Below are 27,094 nucleotides of genomic sequence, written 5' to 3'. Positions count from 1 at the left end.
AATTTTAAGTTATCATTGCTGTATATTCTGGTACAACCATAATGTTAAGATTTTACTGTTCCAGAGTGCAAGCATTATAGACAGAGGTGTTGGGTATTGGAAAGCTTTCGTTTCTTTTTTTGCATCCTTTATGTACATTGTCCATTATTAGAGGAATTTTTCTCACTTCTGTCTTGGCCTGTTCTGAAGCAGTATAATAGTTACTTGATGAAGAATCCCTCCTAAGGTCATAGAAGGCAGTAGGGATATATTTTTTGATCTTCAAGGATTCTTCTCCTACCCTTGTTTAAAAAAAAATTGCACCTGGCAAGTCAGATAAAAATGAATAATCAGAGGCAGAAGTTCACAACTGTAACGTTTATTCCTGTCACTGGACTAGTCTGGTGAGACCATGTCATATTATTATAAGGTTAAACTGCTACAAGTTTTCCTGGTTTATTTACCTTTTATAATCAGCATAGTGAAAGGAGAACATTTTCCTAAAGGGAGGCAAGGAGGCAAGAAGGTAAACAGTACTGGTTATGCTTCAGTATAACGTTATCCTTATAACATTTTCTTTCCTTCTTAGGAAGAATGGACTGACGATGACCTGGTAGATTCCCTCTAACCATCTGAAATTGATTTGTCAATGCTAACTAATCAACAGAAGGATGAAGCATGTCTGGCATTTAACTTTAAAAATGAAGTAATGTGAAAGCTTCAAAGCTTCAAAATATATTAAACTTTTCTATTTGTTATTAAAAATTTTTTCCTTTTAGGGTAGCCTTATGTGAAATAAAACATCTTCAAAGGAGCCAGAATAGCACCTGGTTTGGGTAATCTGGCCCCACCATGAGTAATATCAAATCAGTCTTTCTGTGGTAGCCAAATTAAAGCTGTAATTTATTTGCCTATATTGTTTATACAAGATGTCATTAAGCAAACTTATCCTTTTTTGAAAAGGCACCACAAAAAACCAAACTTAGTAGTCAGTATTAAAAGTGCTAAGGAATGTTGGCTACTATAGCATTTATTCAGTTATTTAACTGTGATCTTATTCAGTTCCTACAGTTGGAACCAAATTATGAAGGTCTGTCAGATTGTTTCTGGAAAATGGGGTTGAAGGAAGTCTGAGAAACTCTAAATCTAAGTAAGATGCCCTAAATCTAAGTAAGTTTTACAGATGCAAACCTCTCCTCAGTGTCAGTGCATCCCAGGATGTACTTTTCCATAAAGTGTAGTTACCATTTAATTACATTTCAGTATTTGAAGGTAGTGTTTACTATATGCATATCCTTTAATAATTCTTTATATTTTAGGTTTGCGTTGTTTTAATTTCCTTCTCATTGAGGAATGAGGAATAAAATTCATGAAGTGTGATTTTATAAAAGTGGAGGGGAAGAAGCCGAAATTGACAGTCCTTCACTGTAGTCCCGGTGAAGCATTGGTCCTGCCAGGCTCTAGACAGAAAGGCAAACTGCAGAATTTATCTTGTTTCTTTTTTAGGTCACTAAGGTTTGAAGTTTGGCGTCAGAGCATGGTCCACATTTATCTCTGAAAATTTTCCTACCCAGCCCCTTTAAAAAAATGTTTAGAGGTTTCATTTCATCATTGACCAGCTAAGTTACTCCAAGGCCTACAAAGGTAAATGTCAAGTTTCCTGTTTCAGCTTAAGAGATAATAAGCATGTCATTAAAATTTTAAAAAGCAGTGTCTTTAGGTTTGTGGGGTTTTTTTTTAGAAATAAAAGGCAGGAGAAGCAGTTCAGATTGAGAAATGGCAGGTCAGTATGGTTAAAACTGAGCTGTGAGTAGTGGGAGAGAACAAATTGCTGAGCACTAGAATCTAGACCTTTTTGCATATTGTTGAAATGTTTTCGGAGATGTCCATATATCCCTTTTAGTCTATCCTGGAAGGAGACCAAAATGGCATACTATTGTCTAACTAACTAACTGAAAAGCAGAGGGGAAAAGATGGAATTGGGTTGACATCAAGAAAAAGGAGCACCTGGTGTGTTTGTTAGTGTTTTGCTATCCCTGTTCAACTGTGATCGCAGCTACTTCAGGGCTAGCTACCTCTATACAAATAACAGCATTTAATACTTGCAGCTAACTGAGGGTTCACAATATTTCTGCATAGTATAGTTATAGTCTTAACACTTTAATGCTTAAAATACAGGAAGAAACAAAGTGTTGCTCTTAGAACCTGGGCCTTTATTTTTTTACTGGGGAAATGCTTTTCCCAGTACATCCCTGTCTGGCTCTCCTTGTATGCGTTCTCTCCCCTGCAGAGTTATGGGAGGGAAAGAATTGTTAACAAGTACATAATGGAATCCTTCAAAAGAGACCATCAGCCAGAAAAAAATCTCAAGTTTCATCTCCCTGGGCCTTGCTCTGGTACTAAACTTGAACTGCCCCTCAAAGGAGGAAGAAAATAATGAAATTAAATGTTTAGCTGTATTTAGACAGAAGTAATCAGATATTTATGATATCCCTTGGTTTTATTTTAACTTAACCCTTGTGAATACTTCACAAAAATACACATACAGAAGCAAATAAAACTATACAGTCAAACTAAATATCCAGCAGATACAACAAGTAGTCAGAAGGGCAAAGATGGATAGTTGTTCAGTGGCTGATGAAATTGTTTGCATAATTTAAAAAAATCACCTTGGAATTAATGAATACTTTCAATGAAAGCATTCTAGGGTTTTTAAACATATAAAAGAAATCGGTAATCTATAAAACGGTTGAATGGGTAACATGCGTTGATCAGTACACAGTGACCAATAATAATATTTATTGTATTCAAACTATTTACTGTTGTAAACATTTAACAAAAAAGCATTATGAGATCTAAATACAGTCTTTGACAATTCGAACAAAATAAGTGGTATGTTTAAAAAATAAAGCTGATGAGCAATAGATCCATTCTATATATTTTCTTTCAACAGTTCCAGCAAAAAGAGAAATAGCAGTTATTTTAAAAAAGTATACAGCAAAGATTGTTCCTATTGTAATGGTAAACTCTGGAAACTGTAAATACAAATAAAGTCATTAAACAGTCAAACGGTCATATTCCTAATTCAGGAAGAAGTAACAGTAAGAGCAGTCTGCAATCCAGTTATAGTCAGTCAATTGTCAACAGAGAATGCTTTTTTCATAGTTCTTTTTCCAAGAGACAGCAAAACTTTGGCAATTGAATGTATTGAAAATATATTTTCCAAGTTCAAGATACGGTCATAGCATTGTGTGAAAGGTGATCCGTACACCAAGGCTCAGAGGTTGGTAAAGATTCCATATGTGGAAAAAGTGCAAATATCCTGCACAGATAGCTTACAAAGTTGCTGGCGCAGTTACTCACCAGCAGAATCTCGAGTTTTGTTTGCATAGTTCACACATCACTGGAATGTGGAAAGGTGTGCTATTTTTTGGCAAGAGCAAAGGAGACATTATACTGATGTGAATTACCATGTTGGGCATGCTGAATCCATGCAGAACACTGCGGCGAAGGCTGCTACCTGACATCATTAGTTTTTGTATACTGGTTTTGTTTTTGCTGAAGCAGTTCTGTTATAGCCAGAAGCTTTTTCAGTACGTGCTAGACAAGGAAAAACAGTATGAAAATAATTAGTAAATAAATGAAAGCTTGGTCAAATCTCAGGGATGGGAACCTGAATTTGAAAAAAGCCATATAAACGCAAAGGAATAAATAATATTACCATTCTACTTAAAAAAAGCATAAAATTGTTAAGTATGTATCATTCAGCCCTTGACTATTAGCCCTTGACTATTTCTGGTCATATTATTTTGGTCGAGATCGAATTTTTGTACACTAAAGTAAATAGAAACTCATTTGCGTTTGGCCTTCTCATACCTACCTAGGCCAGAACACTCTAGAATAAACACCTATTAATCATTATAAATGACACATCTCAAGCCCTATAGGAGCACATGAGGGCAGTCAGGTTACAGCCTAATAATTCTCTAATCAGACTTTTTTTTTTTTTAATATTTAAAGCAAGTCAGTGTAGCTGTAGCAAGAAGGCATTGTACATGCCAAGGGCATATAAGTAGGTCCATTGCACATATTCTGCATAAGTTTCTCAAGTGACTGGAACCTAATGAGCCATGCTGTTATCTAAACTCGAAAAACCTTGAGAATTTTAGAATCTCAGATTGAGGAGAACTCAGAATCACCACTCTCAAATGTGTTAATCTCTTCTATAAGGTTCCTGCCAAGTGGTTGGCCATTGTGGTGACGGTACTTAGAAACTGCCATTTTTGATAAGCTCTTCTAAGGCCACACTACACAATCTCTGGATCTGGAGCTTGAAATATTTTTACCAATCTTCCTGAATAATTCTCATGTGTTTGACAGTTTGAAAATTACTTGGCCATGCACCATGTGTGTGACAGAAGAGACAGAAAAAGCCACATCACTACTGACTTATCATTCGCTCACTTACCATTTTCATACATGCCACTGAAGTGCGTGAACACCATTTTTCAGTAGAGTTCACATTAACTTAAAAGCAAGATTTGACATTTTGCAGTATCAAAAATACGTAATCTTAGTCTGGGCTCGTTATTCCTGTTTGCTGAGATCTTTGTGGATTATGATTCAGAGTCTCAAAAATAATAAGACTGTAATTCAGCTATTTATCACCTCCCGAAGAATCTTATGTTGACATTCTGCTTAAGTGTGAGGAACATCATTGTTAAAAAAGGTTGGCAGAAACCTACCTGCTGTGCACCACGCTCATTACTGAGCGTTCGCAGTTCATCTGAATGGGCCACACAAATCTCATGCAATGCTGCTAAATCACGGGAAAGGTCAGTTCTAGAATGCTCTGTAGTGTCCGGAAGTTCAGGTACATTCTTTAAGGGAATCATAAAACTGCATTTAGAACTACAACTCTTTATAATCTCTTCTGAAAAGATCCTAACTGGTACAGTAGATAAAATTTAACACATAATATTCTCTTAAAATGCTCTTAAAATTCAACTTGATAGATTTTGTCACCTCAGTATTCACACCAAAACCAAGTTTCATTTTCTTCAACCACATGGCAGAATATTGTGCAATATTATTATGTTTTTATAAACTGGAACATAAATAATGCAAGCATTAACTGCCAATCTGGATTAAATGCAACCTAAACTTAAAATTCCTCCACTCCTTCAGACTGAGTTTCATTATTAAACTGCTATAGTTTGTCCAAACTGATCAGCATATATAAGTAAGAGCTACATTACGAAAGCACTGATGAGAACCTTTCAGGCCTATAATTATCTGTGGACTCTGCCCCAACCACTTGCTAATGTGCAGAAATGATGTGTTAATTATGTTATCTTCAGATAAGGTTCATAAAGTAAATTAGTGCCAATACAGTACTACCAACTTGTTATAGTAACTAAGTATTGATTTTATTTTGAGCACTGGAATAAAATTTAACACGAGTTTAGATCACCAGTAGTTTTAAACAAATCTATTCCTCTCCCTAATGGTGACAGTATTTGCTATACACTCCTAAAAACTGCAAACACTCAGCTTTCTATGGTATAAAAAAAATAATTAGAATATAATTCATTTTTATTAATTGACTCATTCAGTGAATGAAGGCTTCCAGAGATGGGATGAAAGACAACCATATTTGTCTTTAAAGAGTTTACAACCTAGTAGAGAAGACATAGATGTAAACTGATCACAGAATTACATATATCAAAGGATATGCAGAGGATACTTAGGAAGCAGAACAAAAGGTATTATTTAGTTCAGGTTTAGGGCTCAGCAAAGCCTGCCTGAAGGAGACGTTTGAGGTCAGTCTTGAAAGATAAATGTGACTTATATAGGTGTAAAGCAGTGGAAGAGTATGAGGAGACTGGCAGAGTATTATAATATTGGAATTCTAAGCAATCTGAAAGGCTAGATCGTGTGGCATAACTAGGAAAGTGATAGAGAAAGCTGGACTGTAGACATGTGATTATGGAAAGTAAATGGAATCCTAATCTTGAATCTACACCTAGAAATGTGGCTTGATATAAAACTAGCTAGCCTTAAATATTGGACAGTTTCATACAGCTCCTTAAACATCACTATCGTAAAAAAAAAGTTTCAGTCATGGACCAACTATATATTTTTGGTAATCGGAAATATTTATATTCTTCAAAACTTCCCAGGAGTTCACATATAGGAACATGATGGACATCAGCATCTGCTCCTTTATTTCTCAATTTTATTATCAATATGGACCAACACTAAATTTCTTATACCTGAAGCTGCAAACTAGGGGCCCCGCACAGGCTGTCCTGACTGGTTTGACTGTACAGTGGTGTGGTGGTTGTTTACTTGTGCTTTTAAGTGAATCTGACTATTTTAAAGCAGAACATTCTCCTACCCTAGCATTCCCTAGTGCCATACACCTGGCTAAATTCACATCTCTTTTCTGGTTTCTATATATATGAACTGAATTGCTAATACATTTATTTAGTTTTTAATTGATGCAGTATCTGAAGATCTATAACAAGAAAATTTAACTTTACTAAGAAATCCAGGGTCTTAAAAATTATTTTTAAAATCCCATTCTTAATTTTATAATCACAACTGATTTATAAATGCCTAAGTAAGGCATATGTAGTCCCACTGAGTGATGTTTAACACCAAATTCATGTATTTTATTCTTAGAAAAGCCACAGGAACATACATTCTCCAGTCCATTTACTTACTAAACTGGCCAGAACTGTGGGTCATCCATCTTGTTTCAAATTCCATACAGTAGCAGCAAAGTTAAAGTAGCTAAAGCAGCAACAGAACGTCAAAGTGGCGAGGTGGGACAAACTAAAAATTGACACAGGCAGTTCAAAAGCCACAGTCCTCTATTCTTGGTGTAAATCATTCAGTGTAAGAGTAAATTGTTATAATTATATCAAATGAAGTAATTTGTTTAGGAAGGTACACAAAAATGCAGCTTTTTGGGTTTTTTTTTTTTTTTTAAGCTCTGGATAGAAAAGCTTTCTAAAGGTTGTTGCTTAAATGAGTTATATACTCAGCTATATTAAGTATAGATGTCAAAGTACTTGAAAAATTATATGCATACCCCAAGTTCATCTAAAAACATGATCATACGATGTTTGTTACTTTTGATGAATGGATTGACACCTTCCATGTAAGGCTCCTAAAAATATAAAAATAAAAAGCTTACTATATATGCATCAAACACATTATCTGGTCCATAACAAAAACCATACATGTAGCAAAAATTCTTATAAATCAAATTATCAGTAGCAGCACATTATTCGTAAGAATTAACTTAATCATACAATGACCATATTTTTCCTTCTAATATAAGCAAGCAGTTATTCTGAGGAATAGGAGTATGGAGTACTTTTAATGAACAAACAAATTCTGGATGAAAAAAAGCACACATAGCAAACACAAATTTCTTATATGTAGGTCATTCAAAAATAATTACTGAGAAACTATCAATATTTGCCAAGTACCCAGAGGTTATTAGAACCTAGCAGAGAATATAGGGAATTAAAATATAGTGTGGTAGGGACTGCAATAAAAAATTGGTACTCGTAACCTGCCTCAGGGTTCAGATAAATTCAAAAGCTAAGTCATACTATAAACTGCTTCATTCTAAAATCTTAAACCTTTTCGAAAATATGCTATGAAAAATGGGAAAGGGTTAATATTAATACACACTCTCTTAAAATCAGTAAGATGAGAAAAGGACCTCAATAGTCGATTCCAAAGAAATAGACATGAAAAATCATACAGTTCTAAGAGTAATGAAATAATAATACAAAAAGTAACATGCCTATCAGATTGTCAAAAATAAAAAAGTAATACTAGTTGAGTTTAGTTGAGTTTTGGCAAGGCTGTGGGGAGCAAAATGTCTTCTTACTTAGTACTTTTACTCCAAAGTTCATTTAAGGAAATAACTGGACAAGTCTGAAAGGAAGTACATATAAGGATACTTGCTATCTGTTAATATTAATGAAAGCAGATGACATAGTATGATCCCTACCAGAACATTAACAGTCGTTATCTTTAGATAGTGGGATCACATATGAGTGTTTTAAAAACTCATCCGAATTTTAATATTTACAGAGAATGTTTATTGTGCAATACATAATAAAATTGATTGGGGTGCATTTAAAAATATGCTCATTGATTTTTATACTTAAAAGTGGAAGAATCTGATTATACTGGAAATTATATTGAAAAAATACCTTTCTATACTACTAGCTAAAATGGAGGTTTTTAAAATTCCACTATTAAAACGCAAACTCTAAAAGCGTCTAAAAATATGAACATATCAACAAAATCATAAGTTATCTTTATGAAATATCCACTTTTGAAAATTTACTTATGCCATATTTTATGGTTTTATCGTGTCAAAGTTTCATTCATAAATGACATTTTAAAGTATCAAAATGTTTTTACCTTAGCTCCAAATTCCACAAGATTTGCTAAGTTCTGCACAGACTTAGCCACTAATATCAGTGTTCTTGCAGCAATAGGAGATGGGGAATCTATAAGAGAATCGGGCACAGCTAATGACACCAACTCCAAAGGTACTTCCAAGCAAACCATTATAAATTTAGCACTTTAATATTTCTTTACTGTTAAAATACTAACATTCTTCCATTCAGAACTCAATGTTTTTTGGAAAAAGTATGACCTGTATAATTCAAAAGAGCTTGATTTAAAGGGGGAAAAACTGAATACACTTAACAGTGCTTTTAGTTCGTGAAAAGGGTACTACAGGATATTTCAAAATACTTCAAAGCTTTTATCTTATTGCTAAAAAGACTTGTTACTCCACATACCCTTCAGGACAATTCACAAAGCTAATTTCAACCCATCCAAGGTTAGCAATTTGCAATATGAGCAATTCCTTGCTCCCAGCCTCCACTGACTCAAATAATTCACTTTAAAGCTCAATAACAAAGATAAAGTCTGGAATCTCTGCTTTATTTTGAGGAGAAAAACATGCAATTTATTAATTTTTAAAAAATATTTTAAAGGTTAATCAGGAAGCACTGCCCTATATAAATAATAGGATGTAAATGAAAAATATTTCTCTCAATTTTTAAGCTCAGAAACATAATTATTTAACAGTAAAAACCTATAGATAGATCTGGCTGCCTGATTTTAGATTGTACTTTTTATCTGAAATTGCTAAACTATAAATAATATTGCCTAGTGGTTCAGAGCCTAACATTCAGATAAATAAATCTCTCCAAAAGAATTCTAAACCCTTAATTCTTAATAGACCCATAGATTTAACCATTTTAGTAGCAATTGGAGATAATTACAGAGATATGATGGCTATAAAGGTAAGATACTCCAAAAAATTTTAATACAATTTTGAGCTTCAAATTATTAAGACAAAAATACTTCAGATTCCTTCTGCTAATGATGGCTCATGATTACATTTGTAGTCACAAATATCATTCTTATCCTTTATTTGAAAAGTGTACAACATCTGAAAGTCAATCCATAATGGGCATTTGGGTAATAAGCAAAACTGATTCTGGTTTGTTGGAGTTCAAAATGCCAATTAACATTATATAGCTGGTGACAAGTAATCTCCACTGGGAAATCTCAAAGGGCTACTTTCTTCATAAGTATTCACAGCGTACTACTGCAACTGCAGCTATAATTTTAAAATCCAACTTGCAATGGTAGTGACAGGGTCTAGCATGGGTTAAAAGCACACAGGAAGCTCTTCTTCCCAACTTGAAAAAGCCAACGTTGCAGGCTGGAAAAAGTCATCATCATAAGAGTTTGAGACATAGGTAGGGATGGGAAAAAAATGACTTGTGTCTAATCATGCCATCTCAGGCTTCAAATATTAGATGGAAAGAAAGGTTAAGAAACAAAATGGAAAGAAAAGGTGTAAAGTAGCAAAAGGAAGAAGAAAGGGGTGCTTTGGAATGTTTTATACCAAGTCTTATTAAAAAAAAGATTTAAAAGAAGAAATGAGTAACCTTACTAAAGAGTATGAAACTATTCTATTTTTTTTAATTTCAAAATTTATCAAAAGCTGATTACCTGAGATGATATTAAACATCCGTGGGTTCAGGATGGCAGGACAGATAAGTCGAAGAAAAACAAAACCACTGAATGGGAGGGAAATTTTGTTTTTTTAGAAAACTACAATATGTGTTACATTAAAATAATATATATAAACAAAAATGTTAATACCTGTAGAACCATGAACTTTGAACTAATGTAGGGAAGAGCAAATATGCAACTTTATGAAAATAATAAGCTAAAGTATCTTACTTTAAGAACATATATATTTGCTGCTTAAACATTATTCACTTTTCTCAAATTTAGATTTGAGATTTACTTATTCCAAGCCAGTAGTGCATTTTATACTTACTTTGAGGAAGGAGTGTCCTTAGGAACACTAAGAATTTCTGAAATACTGTAGGAGTACAAATAAACCCTTTTAATAGACACATAGTCCTGTAAGGTCCTAAAACTAACATTCTCTAACTTCTCTTTCTTTCTTTAAACAGAACAGCTCAGTAAAGTCTGTTATAAATGAAGTTGGTTATACTGATTTTGTTGAGTTACATAAAAATTTGTACTAGGGAAAAAGTGACTTTTTTTTTTGCGGTACGCGGGCCTCTCACTGTTGTGGCCTCTCCCGCTGCGTACAAGAGTGTTAAGGATATTAGATTGGGTCTTAGATGTTTTGCCTTTAGTTCGGCCTTAGCCACTAACTTTCTGTATAACCTTAAGCAAACAATTTAATCTCTATCTGCTTCCTCATTGGAAAATTTATCAAAATGACAACAAAGTCCCCCTATATAAGCTGCAAAATGCTATGACTTGACAAAGCAATTCCTCCTAATTACTGCACAATGAACACACTGTAACAGCTTCAGAACTAAGGAGACTCTGGTTGGAGATTAGCCCTGAGTCACAAACTGTTACAAACCAATTAATTAATATCTAAATTGTTCAATTATTGCTTTTTGTTCTCAGCACAAATCAACCAGTCTTTCTCTCCTCCCATCAGTGAATGTTCAGGTTTTTAGAAAATGCAAAAAGGTAGCTTGCTAGCTAAGTATCTCATAGTAACTTCAAAACAAAAACACAAAGTAAATTAAAGTTTAGGAGCTATCTGAATTCAGAAAATATTCAACAGGGCTCTGACATAAAAGTCAGAGAAAAAAGGTCTTGAATTGTGTACTGTATACTGTTAGTCTCCACTTTCACAATTATCCACTTGACACTCAGTGCAGGCTATATGATTTAACAAAACAGTAAGTCTTACCTAACAACTCTTGTTCTCATGGTGGTATTTGTAGGCCACTTGTGCTGAACAGATTTCTGTAAACACCCATAAATATACCTCAGTGTCCTGCCAAAATAACACAACCATCTCAATACAGAAAGCAATTGAAAATACTGATCTCATTGCAGCCTAAAGCTTAATTTACGAAATATATGACATTTTTAAATGCAACTGGCCATTTCCCCCCCAAAAGTTCTCTGTTAAAAGTAGTGATATTTAGCAAAGGATAAGGAAATCTTTAAAAAGTTTTCATCATCAATTCATTTAAACAATTCTTTACATTTACTTTGGAAGAAATCCTACCATTTTTAGATTACTTCTGTATTAAAGAAAAGTATGAAAAAGTACTGGAAAGAGGATATAGAGGAACTAATGAGTACAGGTTCCAGGAAGACGGATTTTAATGTAAGTTAACTTCTACCTGAATAAGCGAGCTGACTAACACCGGAAGCCGCTAAGCAGACACCGAGTAATTATCTCGTGTACATTTTGAGCAAGATGTTCAACTACAGACTGGAAAGAGACATGTCTTTTTTGACCTCCTCAAATCTGAGATAAGCTTCTATTCTTTCCCCAAGTTACTATATAAACCAGACATACTGGCCTATATAAAAACATGATTTGTTTTATTTTAATGCAAATATTTCACTTTGGTTTCTTCAAGTCACTCTTTTTCCTTAAACACAATTCATCGTGTAAAGATTAAAAACCCTAACTTCTTCAGAGTATAATAACATCAGGACAGTGGAAAAGCTTACACATGTTTTAGAAATACAAATTTTTTTAAATGCAAATATACAATTTCTTGTCAAATTAAAATTTCACCACTTACGGTGGAAGTATTTCTGAAGCCATGAATATTTTCTCCACAAGCTCTGAAAGTATGTTCAATAGGTGTGCTAAATTAGTGTTCACGTCTTCATTTTTTTCTAACTTTGATGGACTTAACTAAGAGAAGGAATAAATCAATATAAATGCATCTTGGCAATGATAAATGCAAATGAATCAAGGTAATCAAGCAGTTGTTTTCAAAGTTCTCTATTTTTCCATTTTTCAAACTGTATTAGTCTTTTGGTGGTGGTGTGGGGCTAACTGGGGTTTGCTCTGTGGAACTCCTAAGGGACTTGTTACTATTAATTCCCATCTACTCAACTGAAGAGCAATGATTATTCAACAGTTTTCAGTTGCTTTGGGTTAATACCATTAATGAAGTTTTCTTTTATTCATTTACCACATTTTTACCACAGATTTTTACAGACACATAAAACTGTATTAGACTTTATTTTAAATATAATATTCCCAACCAGAAGACAAAAAAATCCCAGCTTCAGTGGCCGCATGCCCAAATATACTAGGAGTATTTAACTGGAAAGAAAGATCACCATATATTATTATAAAACCTATCTTAAATCTATTTATTTGAGGAAAATAACTGATTAAAATAGAAAGGTTTTTCTGAATAAGACTTTTTAAATGACTAATAAAATACCAAATGCCTCAGAGGCAGCATCATGAACCCTTCTAAAAACTTTCCAGTAACTTCTAAAATCTAAGAATTCTTAGCTAGAATTAATGGAGTAGATTTATATATAGGAATCTAAATTCCCTAGCCTGGATTTAACATCCAGAGACTTTCTGCAGACTTGCTGCATTTCTGTATCCTTTACACTTATTAGACCAACTATGGTGTTAACCCCAGGTTTCCAACACTAAATTATCCATTTCTTCCCCTTAAGTTAATTAGTAAAAATTGACAACTTGGTGCAGAATTAATATTTTGAGTGCTCCCAGTGTACATTATCAAAAGCAGTTCCTTTATTTTGTATCAGACATAAAAAATATATTTAATATCCTCCTTCTGTAGTTTCTCTGCCTTCAAAATAAAATGATGGAATAGCCATATAAATGAGATTCTACTCCTTTTCTTAATGGTTTGTTATGAGTTTACACTGAAGCCTCAATAATCTAAAAGGATGTTCTTATTTGCTTTTGAGGGGGTTATCTTATCTCTGACCCTCCCACCACCACCCCCACTTCAAAAAAACCTTTGAGGAGAAACCTTGATGTTATTAGCAAGTGTCACATAGAACTTACACAACAGAAATCTCTAACAATAACTTCAATTTATGTTTGCACACTTTCTGAAAGTAGCATACACTTTTATCATTAGTACGGCAGGAGAAATGATAAAGTACTTTCATGTATTTCTGGTGCAATTCGAGGTTTTTAATCTCCAAATAAAGTACATCTTTTTTAAAAAGTCTGTTTTGCATAACATTTTTCTAAACGTATTACAAAAGGTATAACTGTTCTGATGAACAGTTTCAGACAGCTAGTATATGTGCCTTGAAGTGCAGTTAGCTATAAAGCATTACCTATTAAAATATGCTCTTTGCTGCAATACTCACCTCGCAAGACTGCTTGCTTTCCATTATCTTTAAGATACAGTCTTTCAAAGCATGATGAACAAATTGTGTAGCAGTGGCTTTCATATACTGCTCCATCAAGGTACTCGCAAGTGTTGTAGCTCGAAATAGGGTAGTGGCTTCATCTACATAAATATATATATATATTAAAAAATTATCTGTAAAGGATTGTACTAATGTGAACCAAATTGGAAATTAAATGAATTCATTTTTTCCTCAAATAATTATAGCCATTTAAGTATGTTTATTTGCATGTAGCATTAAATACTGATTATAATGACATCCTATATTCCTATAAACTTAACTCTTCAAAAGACTTTCTATTCCTTCACTTCATTAGATCATAAACAGGAGAAGGAATTAACACTGCCACATTATACGAACAAACAAAGGCTCTGGATGGTTATATGACTCAGACTAAAGAGCCAAATAGTGACAAAACTAGGACCAGAATCCACCTTTGCTGTCCACTGAGCCCACACTTTGAAAAATCTGAGTTATACAAACAAGAATGTAACGTAAAACCCCAGTATAAATTAACTTATTATTCTTAATAATCAAGCAGTATGAGCCATTGATCTGGACACGGAAGTCACTTTCTTATGGCTTCTAATTTGCCATGACAGTAAGTTGTATTAGAGATATTACCCCCCCATATTAGCCAGCCTAAGAATCAGAAATGACATTCCAACTGTAATTTTTAACGAATGAAAAACTGAGTAACTTTGTAAAATGATTTAACTATTTAATATGTTCTAAGATAGAGTACATATATACTTGATATATAAAATCTAATCATTAACCAGTTTTTAAAAGTATCACACTAACACATCCATACTGTACCTTCCATGCTTATTTCTCTGTCATTTAGTGTACATAACAACAACGATTCAAGCCTTTCATGAAGAAAAATCCTCAGTAGGATGCTAGCCAGTAGTGTTCGGTCCTGTCCACATACATGTGATAAAGCATAGACTACATGAAGCTCCTTTTGCAGTATAAGCTAAAAATGACATCAAGAAAGATTGTTGAAAGTATACAGCATTAAGCATTCTCAGTAACATTAACAGGAAATACGTTCTATATGTATACATTTAAGGAATATGTTCTATTGAATAAATTTATTAAAAACAGAATGCGTTTGTAACCTACATATTTATAGTCTCTTAAAAGCAATGTCATACTGTTGCAAGGCTTTTCAACCTTCTCTGCCTGTCACTGTGCCACTAAACTATGAAATTAATATATTTAACTCAATGGGTATGGTGGGAAGCGGCTGGATAGCACAGGGAGATCAGCTCGGTGCTTTGTGACCACCTAGAGGGGTGGGATAGGGAGGGTGGGAGGGAGGGAGATGCAAGAGGGAGGGGATATGGGGATATATGTGTGCGTGTGGCTGATTCACTTTGTTGTACGGCAGAGACTAACACAGCATTGTGGAGCAATTATACTCCAGTAGGGATGTTGGGGGGAAAAAAAAGTTAATTATTTTTCTTAATGCCTTTAAAAATAATTGGACTGGTAAATAACTTTAATACCTCTTTAAATTCGCTATACTCTTCTTCTGGCATGATTTTTTCCATAGAATATCGTGCTCGGACGCGCAGGGATCCTGGCTCAATACCTTTCAATGGTATATGGGAGCTGAGCAAAAACCATTCATCTGTGGCATGCCCTTTCTGCAACCGGCTCAACTGGCAGCGCATAAATACTGTGACAGAAAAATATCAAATGATTACTGTCTGAAAAGATGACACTGTAATTAGTCACACAGATTTTCCTAATGTTCTATCTTATCTGTAGTGTTATTTAAATGCTTTTTATTAAAGGACTTTTCAGTAATATCATAAATTTAATACTAAATGCTTACTTCATTCATTTACTGAATGCCTACTGTGTGCCAGACTCTCTGATAGGCAGGGATGTGGGATACAGACATAAGATATTCTCTGACTTGCATGGAGGTAACAGTCTAGCCAAGGAGGCAACAGTCTAGCCAAGGAGGCAAGAAGTCAATTATGATACCCTGTGCTAAGTGCTGTAAAGTGGTATATGCTAATGAAGTACAGAGAAATAATATCTAATTCATTCTGTGGAGGTTAAACATCCATTCCAAACAGGTACCCCCTTAAGCTGACTTGTAACAGGATCTGAAAGTAGCTAAGTAGAAACAGAAAAAAAGAGTGTGTGCAGTCTAAACAGAAGGTATGGTGGATGGTTTTAAAAATCCATGGACAATTTAAGAGCTAAGAAAGCTGGTGTAGTTGGAGAGAAGGATATACAAAAGATTACACAGTGAAAGTAAGAGTGGGGAGGAGTGGATCAGGAAAGAGCCTTTCTTCTGTATCATTGCTAGGGGGTTAGATTTTATCTTAAAAATAATGGGGAACCACTAAAAATGTTAAGCATTTTAAGAGTACAGAAATTACAGAATAAACATTATTTATAGCAAAAAATTCAGGCTTTGATTCTGTTAACACATATCACTTTTTTTTCCCCTAAGCCTGATTTTAAGAAGGTATTTAAGGATTAACCTAATTCACTCTGGTGTGAATTGCTAAATCCCATTGCCGCCTGTTTCAGAAACAGACTGGGAAAAGTTGTGCTGCCAAGAACCAGTACTGACTACCAGAAGTGAGCAGTGTAATCTAGTTTAAAGAAAAAAATTTAACAGAGTGCTTTTTTTCATTTACATGCAAAGTATAGGAACGTAGAAGAAACCTAAAAAGTAGGAAGAAGGGATAAGGAAGGACCACGGAAAGATGACCACTGTTACTGTTTTCTTTTTCTTCCTATACGTTGTGGAGGTAGGGTGAGCAGATCCTACTTTAATCCTAAGGGCTTAAGTTTACAGTATATACAATTTAGCCATTTTGGTCTTTATATTTTTTTTCTTTTAGATACAGCAATCAATACTTTTAGAAGTACAAAAAGAAGCTATCTCAAGTTACACTGCTTAAACACCTTTTTAATTTCCATTTTAGACTATACTTCATTATGAATTTCCAAAGTATATAAAACATGCTTTTTTTTTTTTTTTTTTTTTGCGGTACACGGGCCTCTCACTGTTGCGGAGCACAGGCTCCGGACGCGCAGGCTCAGCGGCCATGGCTCACGGGCCCAGCCACTCCGCGGCATGCGGGATCCTCCTGGACTGGGGCACGAACCCGCGTCCCCTGCATCGGCAGGCGGACTCTCAACCACTGCGCCACCAGGGAAGCCCAAAACATGCTTTTTTACTTTAGAAATTTCTGTGTCAACTTACAGATATCAGGATCTTTGCTTTTCTTCGTTTTATTACTAAGAGTTATTTCAAATCTGTTGATGTCAGGAGGAAGATCACTAAAGCAGCAAGGAGAAAAAGAATTAAGAAAATGTCCTGGCAAAAAACTATCTAATTCCTTTATTAGTATTGAATAAACCCCCTATATCTGCTAACCCAGTTGAAAGTGCTAGATTTAAAACTAGATTCAAAACATGTTTTATTATTTGGTACACAGGAATACAGACAAGCAAATTACACTTTCCCTACCGTCTTTAACTTCCTGGAGTAAATCCTGGAAACCCTTGTAAACATTTTGTCTGTGTATGTTAGTAAATGTTTTTGGATTCATCAGTAATGGTAATTCATATTAATAACTAGGTGAAAAACCAAGGACATAGCACTTTACTAGTAAAAGTGAACAAATACAATAGAAAAAAAAAAAGTGTGTATTATTAAAATGCCTGAGCTTGGCACCGTGTTCTGAGTGATTTAGATACAGAGTTTTAAAAAAATAAAAAAAGGCAAGAAAATGCATTACAGCAAAAGAAAATCATCTAATGTAATGATAAAATAAGACTTACTCAAAGACAAACTCTTCTGACCATACAGGGTTTTGCCCTTCCCTTGCATGAGTTTTTGCTACCTGGACACTATTCAGGTAGATGTTACAATATGGATTAGTAAAATGTTTTACTGGGAGTTTATGGGCTTCTTCAATATGTAAAACAAGACTGCTGACCTAAAGAAAACACAGAAATCGTTACCCCAGATTTCAAGAATTATGCATTAGGTTTCAAAGGCAATTATTATAAAAACCCAAAATAGTGACTTATTTTCCCCTTTTTTCAGAAAACATGACCTTCAGTTATATTTTCCCTTTTAATAAATTCTTCCCACTTAAAAAAATAAATACAATTGTATTTTACAAGTTATTCCTCCAATTACATTCCTGCAAAAATAATGAAATACCCCTTTTCTGCTATAAAACAATGGTTCAGAGAAAATGAAGTTGAGGATTCTTTATTAATTTAAGTAAATAACTGTTACCACCCAAATCAAAATCTGACATGCTATATAATGCTCATCTGGAAGATTTTCTTTCTATACAGAGTTCCACAGCTAGAAAATATTTTTAAAATACTGATTCTACCTTCTCCTTTTACAGAAAAGGATACAGATCCAAAGAAGCGAAGTTATTTTTCAGTTTTGATGCAAAACTTAAACCATCTATCTTCTAGTATCAGGTTCTCTTTCCCTCTTGCCACATACTACTTGTGTGGCCTTGCACAAGTCAGTTTCTATGAGCCTCAGCTTCCTCAGATATAAAATTAGGATAAAGTCTACACTGCAAATTGTTGTGAAGATTAGAAATGATTTGTATAAAAGCACAAGCAGAGTACCTGGCACATAAAAAGGGCTCAAGACATTGTTAGCTATTATATCATTATGATTATATAATATTATACCTACAAATAATAATTTCATGCCTGAAACTTCTCACAAGATACAATCTACAAAAATTGAATCTGATATTCCATAGCTTTCAAAATGTTAAAACATGTTTTGAGAACACATAGTGATTATGCATTTAATTAAATGTCCCTGGGGAAAGTATCAGACTTCTGGTTACACGGAATAAAACTTTCAGTCATCTAAATAATAACCATTTATCCACTTCCAATAGAACAGTATGTTAAATTCACCAAGCTTATTGGAAATTCCCATAAGTAAAACAAGAGTCACTTTAGTCAATAAATACTGTACAAAAAAGAAACTTTCCTCAAAACTCCAAGAATATTAAATTTACCTAACTTTTTCCAATTATCTGGGGATAACTAAAAGAAAAATGCAAAGAAATGGAGGGTATAAAGTTGAGTTTACATACCTAGAACAAAAGAGAAAGCCTAGCTTAACTCTCCATAAATGAACATGCAGGCATGTGAAGGTTTCAAATAAGATAGTATACTACCCATAAGTTATCTAATAGGTTTCAAAAGCAATTACTATAAAATGAAAAACCCTAAAGTTTACCAGGATTGGTACTTTCAGTCAGATGATGTTTTCAGTAAGTACCTTTCTGACACAGGCCAAAATAATTTTTTGAAGAAGAAAAAAAAATAATAGTGCCGAACAGAATAGTTTCTGTTGTTGTTGACTTGGTATTGTTACTTTCAGTGGAAGAAAAAAAGTCCTTGGTATGTGTTCAAAAGATGGCACTATGGGCTAAGTATCCAGCAAGTATATAAAGAATATTCTCTTTCATAAAGAAATAACTATTTCTCCTGCTGCTGAAGCAAGTGGGAGCATGGCTTTAAAATACCTGAAAAGATTCACCTCTCAAGAATTCTGAAGTGTTTGAAATTTTGCCCAAAATAGTTCATAGATAAATAAAAATAAAGAGCAAAGTGATAAAGCAAAATACAATCACAAATTTGTGACAATCACAAATCAAAGAAAATCAAGTTTCACCTGACGCAGGCGTTTATTAGATGTCCCTGGACTACTTTTCCGTAAATTGCAAAATGCCTGCAGACCTTTCATCCAGTCCTACGAAAAATAACAGCATTTCAAAGAAATATAGTATACAATAGTTTATGCAGTTTCCAATCAACAGTTTGGGTTTTTTCCCCAAATTCAATAGCTCCTTCCTTCCCTAGACTGCCATTTCTAAACTCAAGAGTATCCTGTGCTTTAAATACATCAGTGCTCCAACGAAATAAAACAGTGACCAAAACAATTATAATTCTGTAAAATATTGATTGTATTATTGTAGAATCTCTATATTAATCTTAAGTACCAATGAGTGATAATTTATTAGCCAGAAAATAAATTTACATATATTTAAGCAGTTAAACTTGAGGCACCCTAAAGCAGAATTGAACTTGATACATTTTGTGAAAGGAAGGCTGACTGCAAAACCAATTGATAATGTGATGACTGATTTGATGACAAATATTCTAATCTTTACCTTAAACCATGATATAGGTAGAAATGTATAAGGGGGTCTGGGTGATTTACAAGCCTTTCAAATATAACATTATATTTAAAACAATATTTCAGCCTAATATTAAGTTGCAGCTATATTCTAAAATGTTTAATGATCTAGTACTCTGGAGAAAGGAGAGAACAATTTTAGGTTTACCAAAAATAAATCTAAATATTTTATTTGGCATACATGTTTCTAGAAAGCTCTGTACTACTGCTTCACTCAATTAGGTCTTTAGTTTGTTGGCTATTTCAATGAGTCTGAACTCTGTCAGTGTTTAGAGAACGTCTTTTAATGGAGCAAACTTAAGACTAAATCAATTACCATAGCTTTTAGAAAGAGAAGACAATAACCAGAGATACCACAGGCCACCAAAGTAATAAAAAACTGGGACTATCAGTGGTATTTTTGAACTTTGAGGGATATATGGAAACAGAATATGGAAAGAGTATAGATAAATCCAATAAGAAAATGTTATATTTATGTGAGGCATGCAAAACACATTGAAATGTCATCCAGGTATGTAAGTAACACATCTTTAGAAAGAGAGACCATGATAAAATAACTGGAAGATAAGATACTCAAGTTTAAGTTTCTTTTCTAACTCAATATCTAACATTAAAAAAAAGTCAAACAGCAAAATATTATGAGCCCTATTTTTGCAAATTAGGGCTACATACCCACAAAACAGGGTTTTATGTGTATTATAAGTTAATAATGAGTATTCAATTGAGATATTTTTCCATGATGGAAAAATGATATTCAATTATAAGCCATAAAACACAATGGCTCATTCATCAAATTTATTCTACACCCTAAGATATTTTCATAATTTATGAATCAGGAGCCCATGCCAGGATCCAGAGTTTTAGGAGCCATCTGCCTCATATCCAGGGTTGGCAAATTATCTTCTTTTTTTTTTCAACCAAGTCACTTTCTTTCACCTCTAAACTACCTTCGGGTTCCTTCCATAGAGTATAAGCAAAAGAAATATAGCCATATTTCTATAAAATACCTCTAAACACCCCAGAAATATGGTTCAAAGAAATCAAAGTACTTTTAAAAGGAGATTTTTAAAAACATTTCTTCACAGCATTACTTAAAACTTAATGAAAGTTTTAATAAGGGCATTGCACATGGATCAATGGCTAGTGCTGAAAGTAAACATTATATCTAGACTTATCTAGAGAAAAACAGAAAATTCCTCAAAATTTTTTCCTTGTGATGACTGAATTTCTATTTTTAGACACAGTTCAACCAGTGAATAACAACGTTTATTAGCAAAACTAACTGGCTTACCTTTTTGACTGTACTGAGAAATAACCTTTCTGCAGAGAGGATTTTCAATGAACATTCTCAGTTGGACTCAACATCATAGCCCATTTAAAGGTCAATTTAAAATGGAGTTTTCCTAATAACCCTACACTGTGTTTTTCTGCATTTCTTTCAAAAAAATTTTTTTTACACATGAAAGTTTCTCATTCCTTAAAATAAAACATGATTCGATTTCAGGCATCCTTTTTATCACATTATCTTAAATGCAAGAGCTTTCTATTCCAGTTAAAAAAGAAAACAAGGGCTGAATAAAGTTGACAGTAGTTGAAAAAACAGTTAACTTACCTCTGCTTGTTCTGGAGTTTCTCCTGCAAAGTAGAAGATGTAATGTTCTTCACTAAAGTGCTGAACCACTATCTGAAAACAGTTTGGCCTTTAAAATACAAACAAAAAAGTTATTAGGAAGTTTAACATACCAACTTTACACTAACTTTAGAAAAAAAATCACAATATAATTATGTAATTTATATAAACAACAAAATTCTTAATTTAGAGAAATAATCCATTGTACTAGATTACTAAAAAGAAAATGTCAGCTGTGTATATTTTAGAAAGCTTTTTGTCTGCACTATTGAAATTTTATCAAATTACCAAAGTGTAAAAATATTTCACAGTACTGTGTAGATTAATTTTAAAAGGCATTAGAAATAGAAAAGTTACAATAAAATTGAAGCAGGAGTGCTAGAATTGCATATAGCTAATCTAAAGACTTTAAAGCAAATAAAATGTTACTAAACTCAGTGCTTCAGGATGATATATAATATACATTTATATGTACTGGGAAAAGACTAGACATGTTCTTTAGGCCTAAAATGTTCTTAATAGTTATCTCTCAGTAGATTGTGGGTGATTTTAATTTTCTTCTTTATAATTTTACTTATTTTCAAAATTTTTTTTTACAACTGGCCATTTTTCCTCATTCCATTTTAATGGAAACATCATAAGCTTATTTTGAGGATCAAATGACCTAACAGTAGTGTGCAATAAATATTAGTTCTTATCTTCCTATAGTATGCACTGTAGTATAATTCATTTCACATGTAAGTACAGTATTAGATAGTAGCTTATATCTTTTTTGAAGATGTGCTGCCTTTCCAACTAGATTTGAAAATGTTTATAAAATGTTTAACAAGGGCCTTCAAGTTTTTGAAATTCAATAAATATTATTTCTATTTCTTGCTTTAACCAAAGAGTATATCTTACACTTTAGTGTTAGAAGGTCATAGCAAAATACCCAGAGTACAAGCTTAACATTTATTAAAGATAAAAAACCCTCTCTTCAATGCTTTGAGAATACCATAAAACAATGGGATATGTCAATTGAAAACTTCTGATTCTGAAAGTGGTTTGTACCAGACTAACCCTCCTGGCAGGATAAAATATAAACCAAACAAAACACAACTGTTTGAAGTCACTGGAGAACAAGCAGCTCAGACTGAAGGGACCAAGATCACAGTGAGGTGAGACTGACATTCTCCACAGCTTTTCTTTTCAAGGTGTTTGCCAATTCCTAAACCATGTAGGGCAGGAATCTGGGGCAGTAAGCAGAAAACAGCATCTAAGAGGCTAAAAAGCTAACGAAGCACATTCAGAGTTTCACAGTGCTGGGAGAGACAAATGAGTTCAGGGCCTTTAAAAGAGAAAGCTTTCAGTTGAGACCCCTGAAGGGCTATGCCTTCAGAATAAGAGCAAACCAGAAATAGAACAGCCTTCACCAATACCTCCAGTTGATCCCTGAGGAGATCAATATGAACTAACCCTACTAACCCTACTCTAACTTACCTGGCAAAAGAACAGTCCTTTCTGGAGACAATAACATTATCCATAGCTTCCACAGTTTTTCATACACTGTATCCACTATTCAGTCAAACATAAGTAGACATTACAGGAATCAGGATCAAATGATTGAAAAGCCAAAAGAAGAACAGACAAACAAGAAAGACCTACATATAATCCAGATATTGAGGACAGATACAACTTTCAAATATCTGTAATTAAAGTGCTTAAAAAAAAGATAACAAAATAAGAGAATTCTGCCAGATAACTAGATTTTTAAAACAAGAATCAAATGGAAATTCTAAAGTGGCAAAAGTAATAAAATTAAGACCTCAACAAATGCATTTAACTACAGAAGAATAGATTTGTGAGCTGAAGGCAAATCAGAAGAAAATATCCAGCCTGAGGCACAGAGAGGAAAAAAATTAAGAAACATGGAAAACTGTTTAATAGACACATGGGACATAGTAAAAGGAATATAACATGTAACATGAGTCCCAGAAGATTAAAGACAATGTGGCAGTAGAACTGTTTAAAGAGATACTAATGAAGAATTTTCCAAAACTGACAACAGACATCAGGTCTCAGATTGAAGAAGCTCTACAAACATTAAGATACATTTAAAAAATATATTTTTTTACAGTAGGCATATTTGGTTTAACTTTTGAAAATCTAAGGAAAGGAAAACTCTCAAAGCTTCCAGAGAAAGATGAAATACAGTACACCTTGAAGGAAAAAAGATACATTATCTCCAAAAGAGAAACAGAATGACAAAATGTTGAAAAGTAGAAAATCTTCAAAATGCTGAAAGAAAATAATTACCAACCTAAAATTTAATATCCAGCAAAAACATCCTTCCTAAACGTAGATAAAACAATAAATACTGCCACAGTAAAACATTCAGCCTAAGAAAAGATAAAGGTATAAAATTCCCACATAAATATTCACTACAGTAATAACTCTTTGTATGACTGAATGTCTTCAAACTTGTGCTTCTGAAATGGTTTATATTTAAAGTAAAGCAGGGAGGAGCTTCAAGATGGCAGAAGAGTAAGACATGGAGATCACCTTCCTCCCCACAAATACATTAGAAATACATCTACATGTGGAACAACTCCTACAGAACACCTACTGAATGCTGGCAGAGACCTCAGACCTCCCAAAAGGTAAGAAACTCCCCACGTACCTGGGTAGGGCCAAACAAAAAAGAAAAAACAGACAAAAGAATAGGGACAGGACCTGCACCAGTGGGAGGGAGCTGTGAAGGAGGAAAGGTTTCCACACACTAGGAAGCCCCTTTGCGGGCGGAGATTGTGGGTGGTGGAGGGGGGAAGCTTCGGAGCCACGGAAAAGAGCGCAGCAACAGGGGTGCAGAGGGCAAAGCGGAGAGATTCCCACACAGAGGATAGGTGCCAACCAGCACTCACAGGGGTGCGGAGGGCAAAGCGGAGAGATTCCCACACAGAGGATAGGTGCCAACCAGCACTCACCAGCCCTAGAGGCTTGTCTGCTCGCCCGCCAGGATGGGTGGGGGCTGGGAGCTGAGGCTCGGGCTTCAGAGGTCAGATCCCAGGGAGAGGACTGGGGTTGGCAGCGTGAACACAGCCTGAAGGGGCCTAGTGCTCCACAGCTAGCCGGGAGGGAGTCTGGGAAAAAGTCTGGAGCTGCCAAAGAGGCAAGAGACTTTTTCTTCCCTCTTTGTTTCCTGGTGTGCGAGGAGAGGGGATTAAGAGCGCCGCATAAAGGCACTCCAGAAACAGGCGCGAGCCGCGGCTATAAGCACGGACCCCAGAGACGGGCATGAGACGCTAAGGCTGCTGCTGCAGCCAAGAAACCTGTGTGCAAGCACAGGTCACTATCCACATCGCCCCTCCCAGGAGCCTATGCAGCCAGCCACTGCTAGGGTCCCGTGATCCAGGGACAACTTCCCCGGGAGAACACACGGCACACCTCAGGCTGGTGCAACGTCATGCCAGCCTCCACCGCCACAGGCTCGCCCCAAACTCCGTACCCCTCCCTTCCCATGGCCTGAGTTAGCCAGAGCCTCCGAATCAGCTGCTCCTTTAACCCCGTCCTGTCTGAGCGAAGAACAGACGCCCTCAGGCGACCTACACGCAGAGGCGGGGCCAAATCCAAAGCTGAACCCCGGGACCTGTGCCAACAAAGAAAAGAAGGGGAAATCTCTCCCAGCATCCTCAGGAGCAGTGGATTAAATCTCCACAATCAACTTGATGTACCCTGCATCTGTGGAATACCTGAATAGACAAGGAATCATCCCAAACTGAAGAGGTGGATGTTGGGAGCAACGATATATATATTTCATTCCCTTTTTCTTTTTTTGTGAGTGTGTATGTGTATGCTTCTGTGTGTGATTTTGTCTGTATAGATTTGCTTCTACCATTTGTCCTAGGGTTCTATCTCTCTATTTTTTGTTGTGGTGGTTGTTTTGTTATAGTTTTTAGTGCTTGTTATCATTGGTGGATTTGTTTTTTGGTTTGGTTGCTCTCTTCTTTCTTTCTTTTCTTTTTAAATTACTTAAAAAAATTTTTTTAAATTATTTTTTATTTTAATAACTATTTTATTTTATTTTATCTCCTTCCTCCCTTCCTTTTTATCTCCCTTTTATTCTGAGCCGTGTGGATGACAGGCTCTTGGTGCTCCAGCCAGGCGTCAGGGCTGTGCCACTGAGGTGGGAAAGCCAAATTCAGGACATTGGTCCACAAGAGACCTCCAAGCTCCACATAATATCAAACGGCGAAAATCTCCCAGAGATCTCCATCTCAATGCCAAGACTCACCTCCACTCAACGACCAGCAAGTACCAGTGCTGGACACCCTATGCCAAACAACTAGCAAGACATGAACACAACCCCACCCAACAGCAGAGACCTGCCGAAAATCATAATAGGGCCACAGACACCCCAAAACACACCACCAGACGTGGACCTACTGAAGAGGTGGATGTTGGGAGCAACGATATATATATTTCATTCCCTTTTTCTTTTTTTGTGAGTGTGTATGTGTATGCTTCTGTGTGTGATTTTGTCTGTATAGATTTGCTTCTACCATTTGTCCTAGGGTTCTATCTCTCTATTTTTTGTTGTGGTGGTTGTTTTGTTATAGTTTTTAGTGCTTGTTATCATTGGTGGATTTGTTTTTTGGTTTGGTTGCTCTCTTCTTTCTTTCTTTTCTTTTTAAATTACTTAAAAAAATTTTTTTAAATTATTTTTTATTTTAATAACTATTTTATTTTATTTTATCTCCTTCCTCCCTTCCTTTTTATCTCCCTTTTATTCTGAGCCGTGTGGATGACAGGCTCTTGGTGCTCCAGCCAGGCGTCAGGGCTGTGCCACTGAGGTGGGAAAGCCAAATTCAGGACATTGGTCCACAAGAGACCTCCAAGCTCCACATAATATCAAACGGCGAAAATCTCCCAGAGATCTCCATCTCAATGCCAAGACTCACCTCCACTCAACGACCAGCAAGTACCAGTGCTGGACACCCTATGCCAAACAACTAGCAAGACATGAACACAACCCCACCCAACAGCAGAGACCTGCCGAAAATCATAATAGGGCCACAGACACCCCAAAACACACCACCAGACGTGGACCTGCCCATCAGAAAGACAAGATCCAGCCTCATCCACCAGAACACAGGCACTAGTCCCCTCCACCAGGAAGCCTACACAACCCACTGAGCCAACCTTAGCCACTGGGGGCACACACCAAAAACAACGGGAACTACGACCTGCAGCCTGCGAAAAGGAGACCCCAAACACAGTGAGGTAAGCAAAATGGAAAGACAGAGAAACACACAACAGATGAAGGAGCAAGGTAAAAACCGACCAGACTTAACAAATGAAGAGGAAATAGGCAGTCTACCTGAAATAGAACTCAGAATAATGATAGTAAAGATGATCCAAAATCTTGGAAATAGAATGGAGATAATACAAGAAACTTTTAACAAGGACCTAGAAGAACTAAAGAGCAAACAAACAGT

General features: G+C 35.1%; 2 protein-coding genes across 8 annotated transcripts in view; one reads left to right on the top strand and one right to left on the bottom strand.

Annotated features, from left to right (window-relative positions):
- The window catches only part of CCNH (cyclin H), a 37,592-nt gene extending 28,604 nt beyond the window's left edge, over window positions 1-8,988 (top strand). Inside the window, exons 9-11 of one of the 6 annotated variants that reach the window (XM_028493046.2) lie at window positions 569-685; window positions 1,486-1,623; window positions 8,505-8,988. In XM_028493046.2, coding sequence (XP_028348847.1) covers window positions 569-607 — 39 coding nt within the window. In that variant the 3' untranslated portion in view covers window positions 608-685; window positions 1,486-1,623; window positions 8,505-8,988. Of the gene's footprint in view, window positions 1-568; window positions 686-1,485; window positions 2,763-8,504 lie in introns of those variants that run through there. The other 5 variants (XM_055086652.1, XM_055086653.1, XM_055086655.1 and 2 more) reach the window with 5 other exon arrangements.
- The window catches only part of RASA1 (RAS p21 protein activator 1), a 105,473-nt gene continuing 80,839 nt past the window's right edge, over window positions 2,461-27,094 (bottom strand). The window contains exons 12-26 of one of the 2 annotated variants that reach the window (XM_055086650.1): window positions 21,603-21,690; window positions 19,466-19,543; window positions 17,578-17,735; window positions 16,997-17,073; window positions 15,270-15,442; window positions 14,575-14,734; window positions 13,714-13,856; window positions 12,138-12,253; window positions 11,285-11,371; window positions 10,382-10,426; window positions 10,048-10,115; window positions 8,434-8,522; window positions 7,079-7,156; window positions 4,725-4,859; window positions 2,461-3,579 (exon numbers count right to left, since the gene is read on the bottom strand). In XM_055086650.1, coding sequence (XP_054942625.1) covers window positions 3,496-3,579; window positions 4,725-4,859; window positions 7,079-7,156; window positions 8,434-8,522; window positions 10,048-10,115; window positions 10,382-10,426; window positions 11,285-11,371; window positions 12,138-12,253; window positions 13,714-13,856; window positions 14,575-14,734; window positions 15,270-15,442; window positions 16,997-17,073; window positions 17,578-17,735; window positions 19,466-19,543; window positions 21,603-21,690 — 1,579 coding nt within the window. In that variant the 3' untranslated portion in view covers window positions 2,461-3,495. The remainder of the gene's footprint in view (window positions 3,580-4,724; window positions 4,860-7,078; window positions 7,157-8,433; window positions 8,523-10,047; window positions 10,116-10,381; window positions 10,427-11,284; window positions 11,372-12,137; window positions 12,254-13,713; window positions 13,857-14,574; window positions 14,735-15,269; window positions 15,443-16,996; window positions 17,074-17,577; window positions 17,736-19,465; window positions 19,544-21,602; window positions 21,691-27,094) is intronic. The other variant, XM_055086651.1, reaches the window with a different exon arrangement.

This window comes from Physeter macrocephalus, chromosome 8, assembly GCF_002837175.3.
Source record: "Physeter macrocephalus isolate SW-GA chromosome 8, ASM283717v5, whole genome shotgun sequence".
In the NCBI taxonomy this organism is placed as follows: Eukaryota; Metazoa; Chordata; class Mammalia; order Artiodactyla; family Physeteridae; genus Physeter; species Physeter macrocephalus.
The sequence above is the reverse complement of the archived record's forward strand: the minus strand, read 5'-3'. Positions and strand labels throughout refer to the sequence as shown.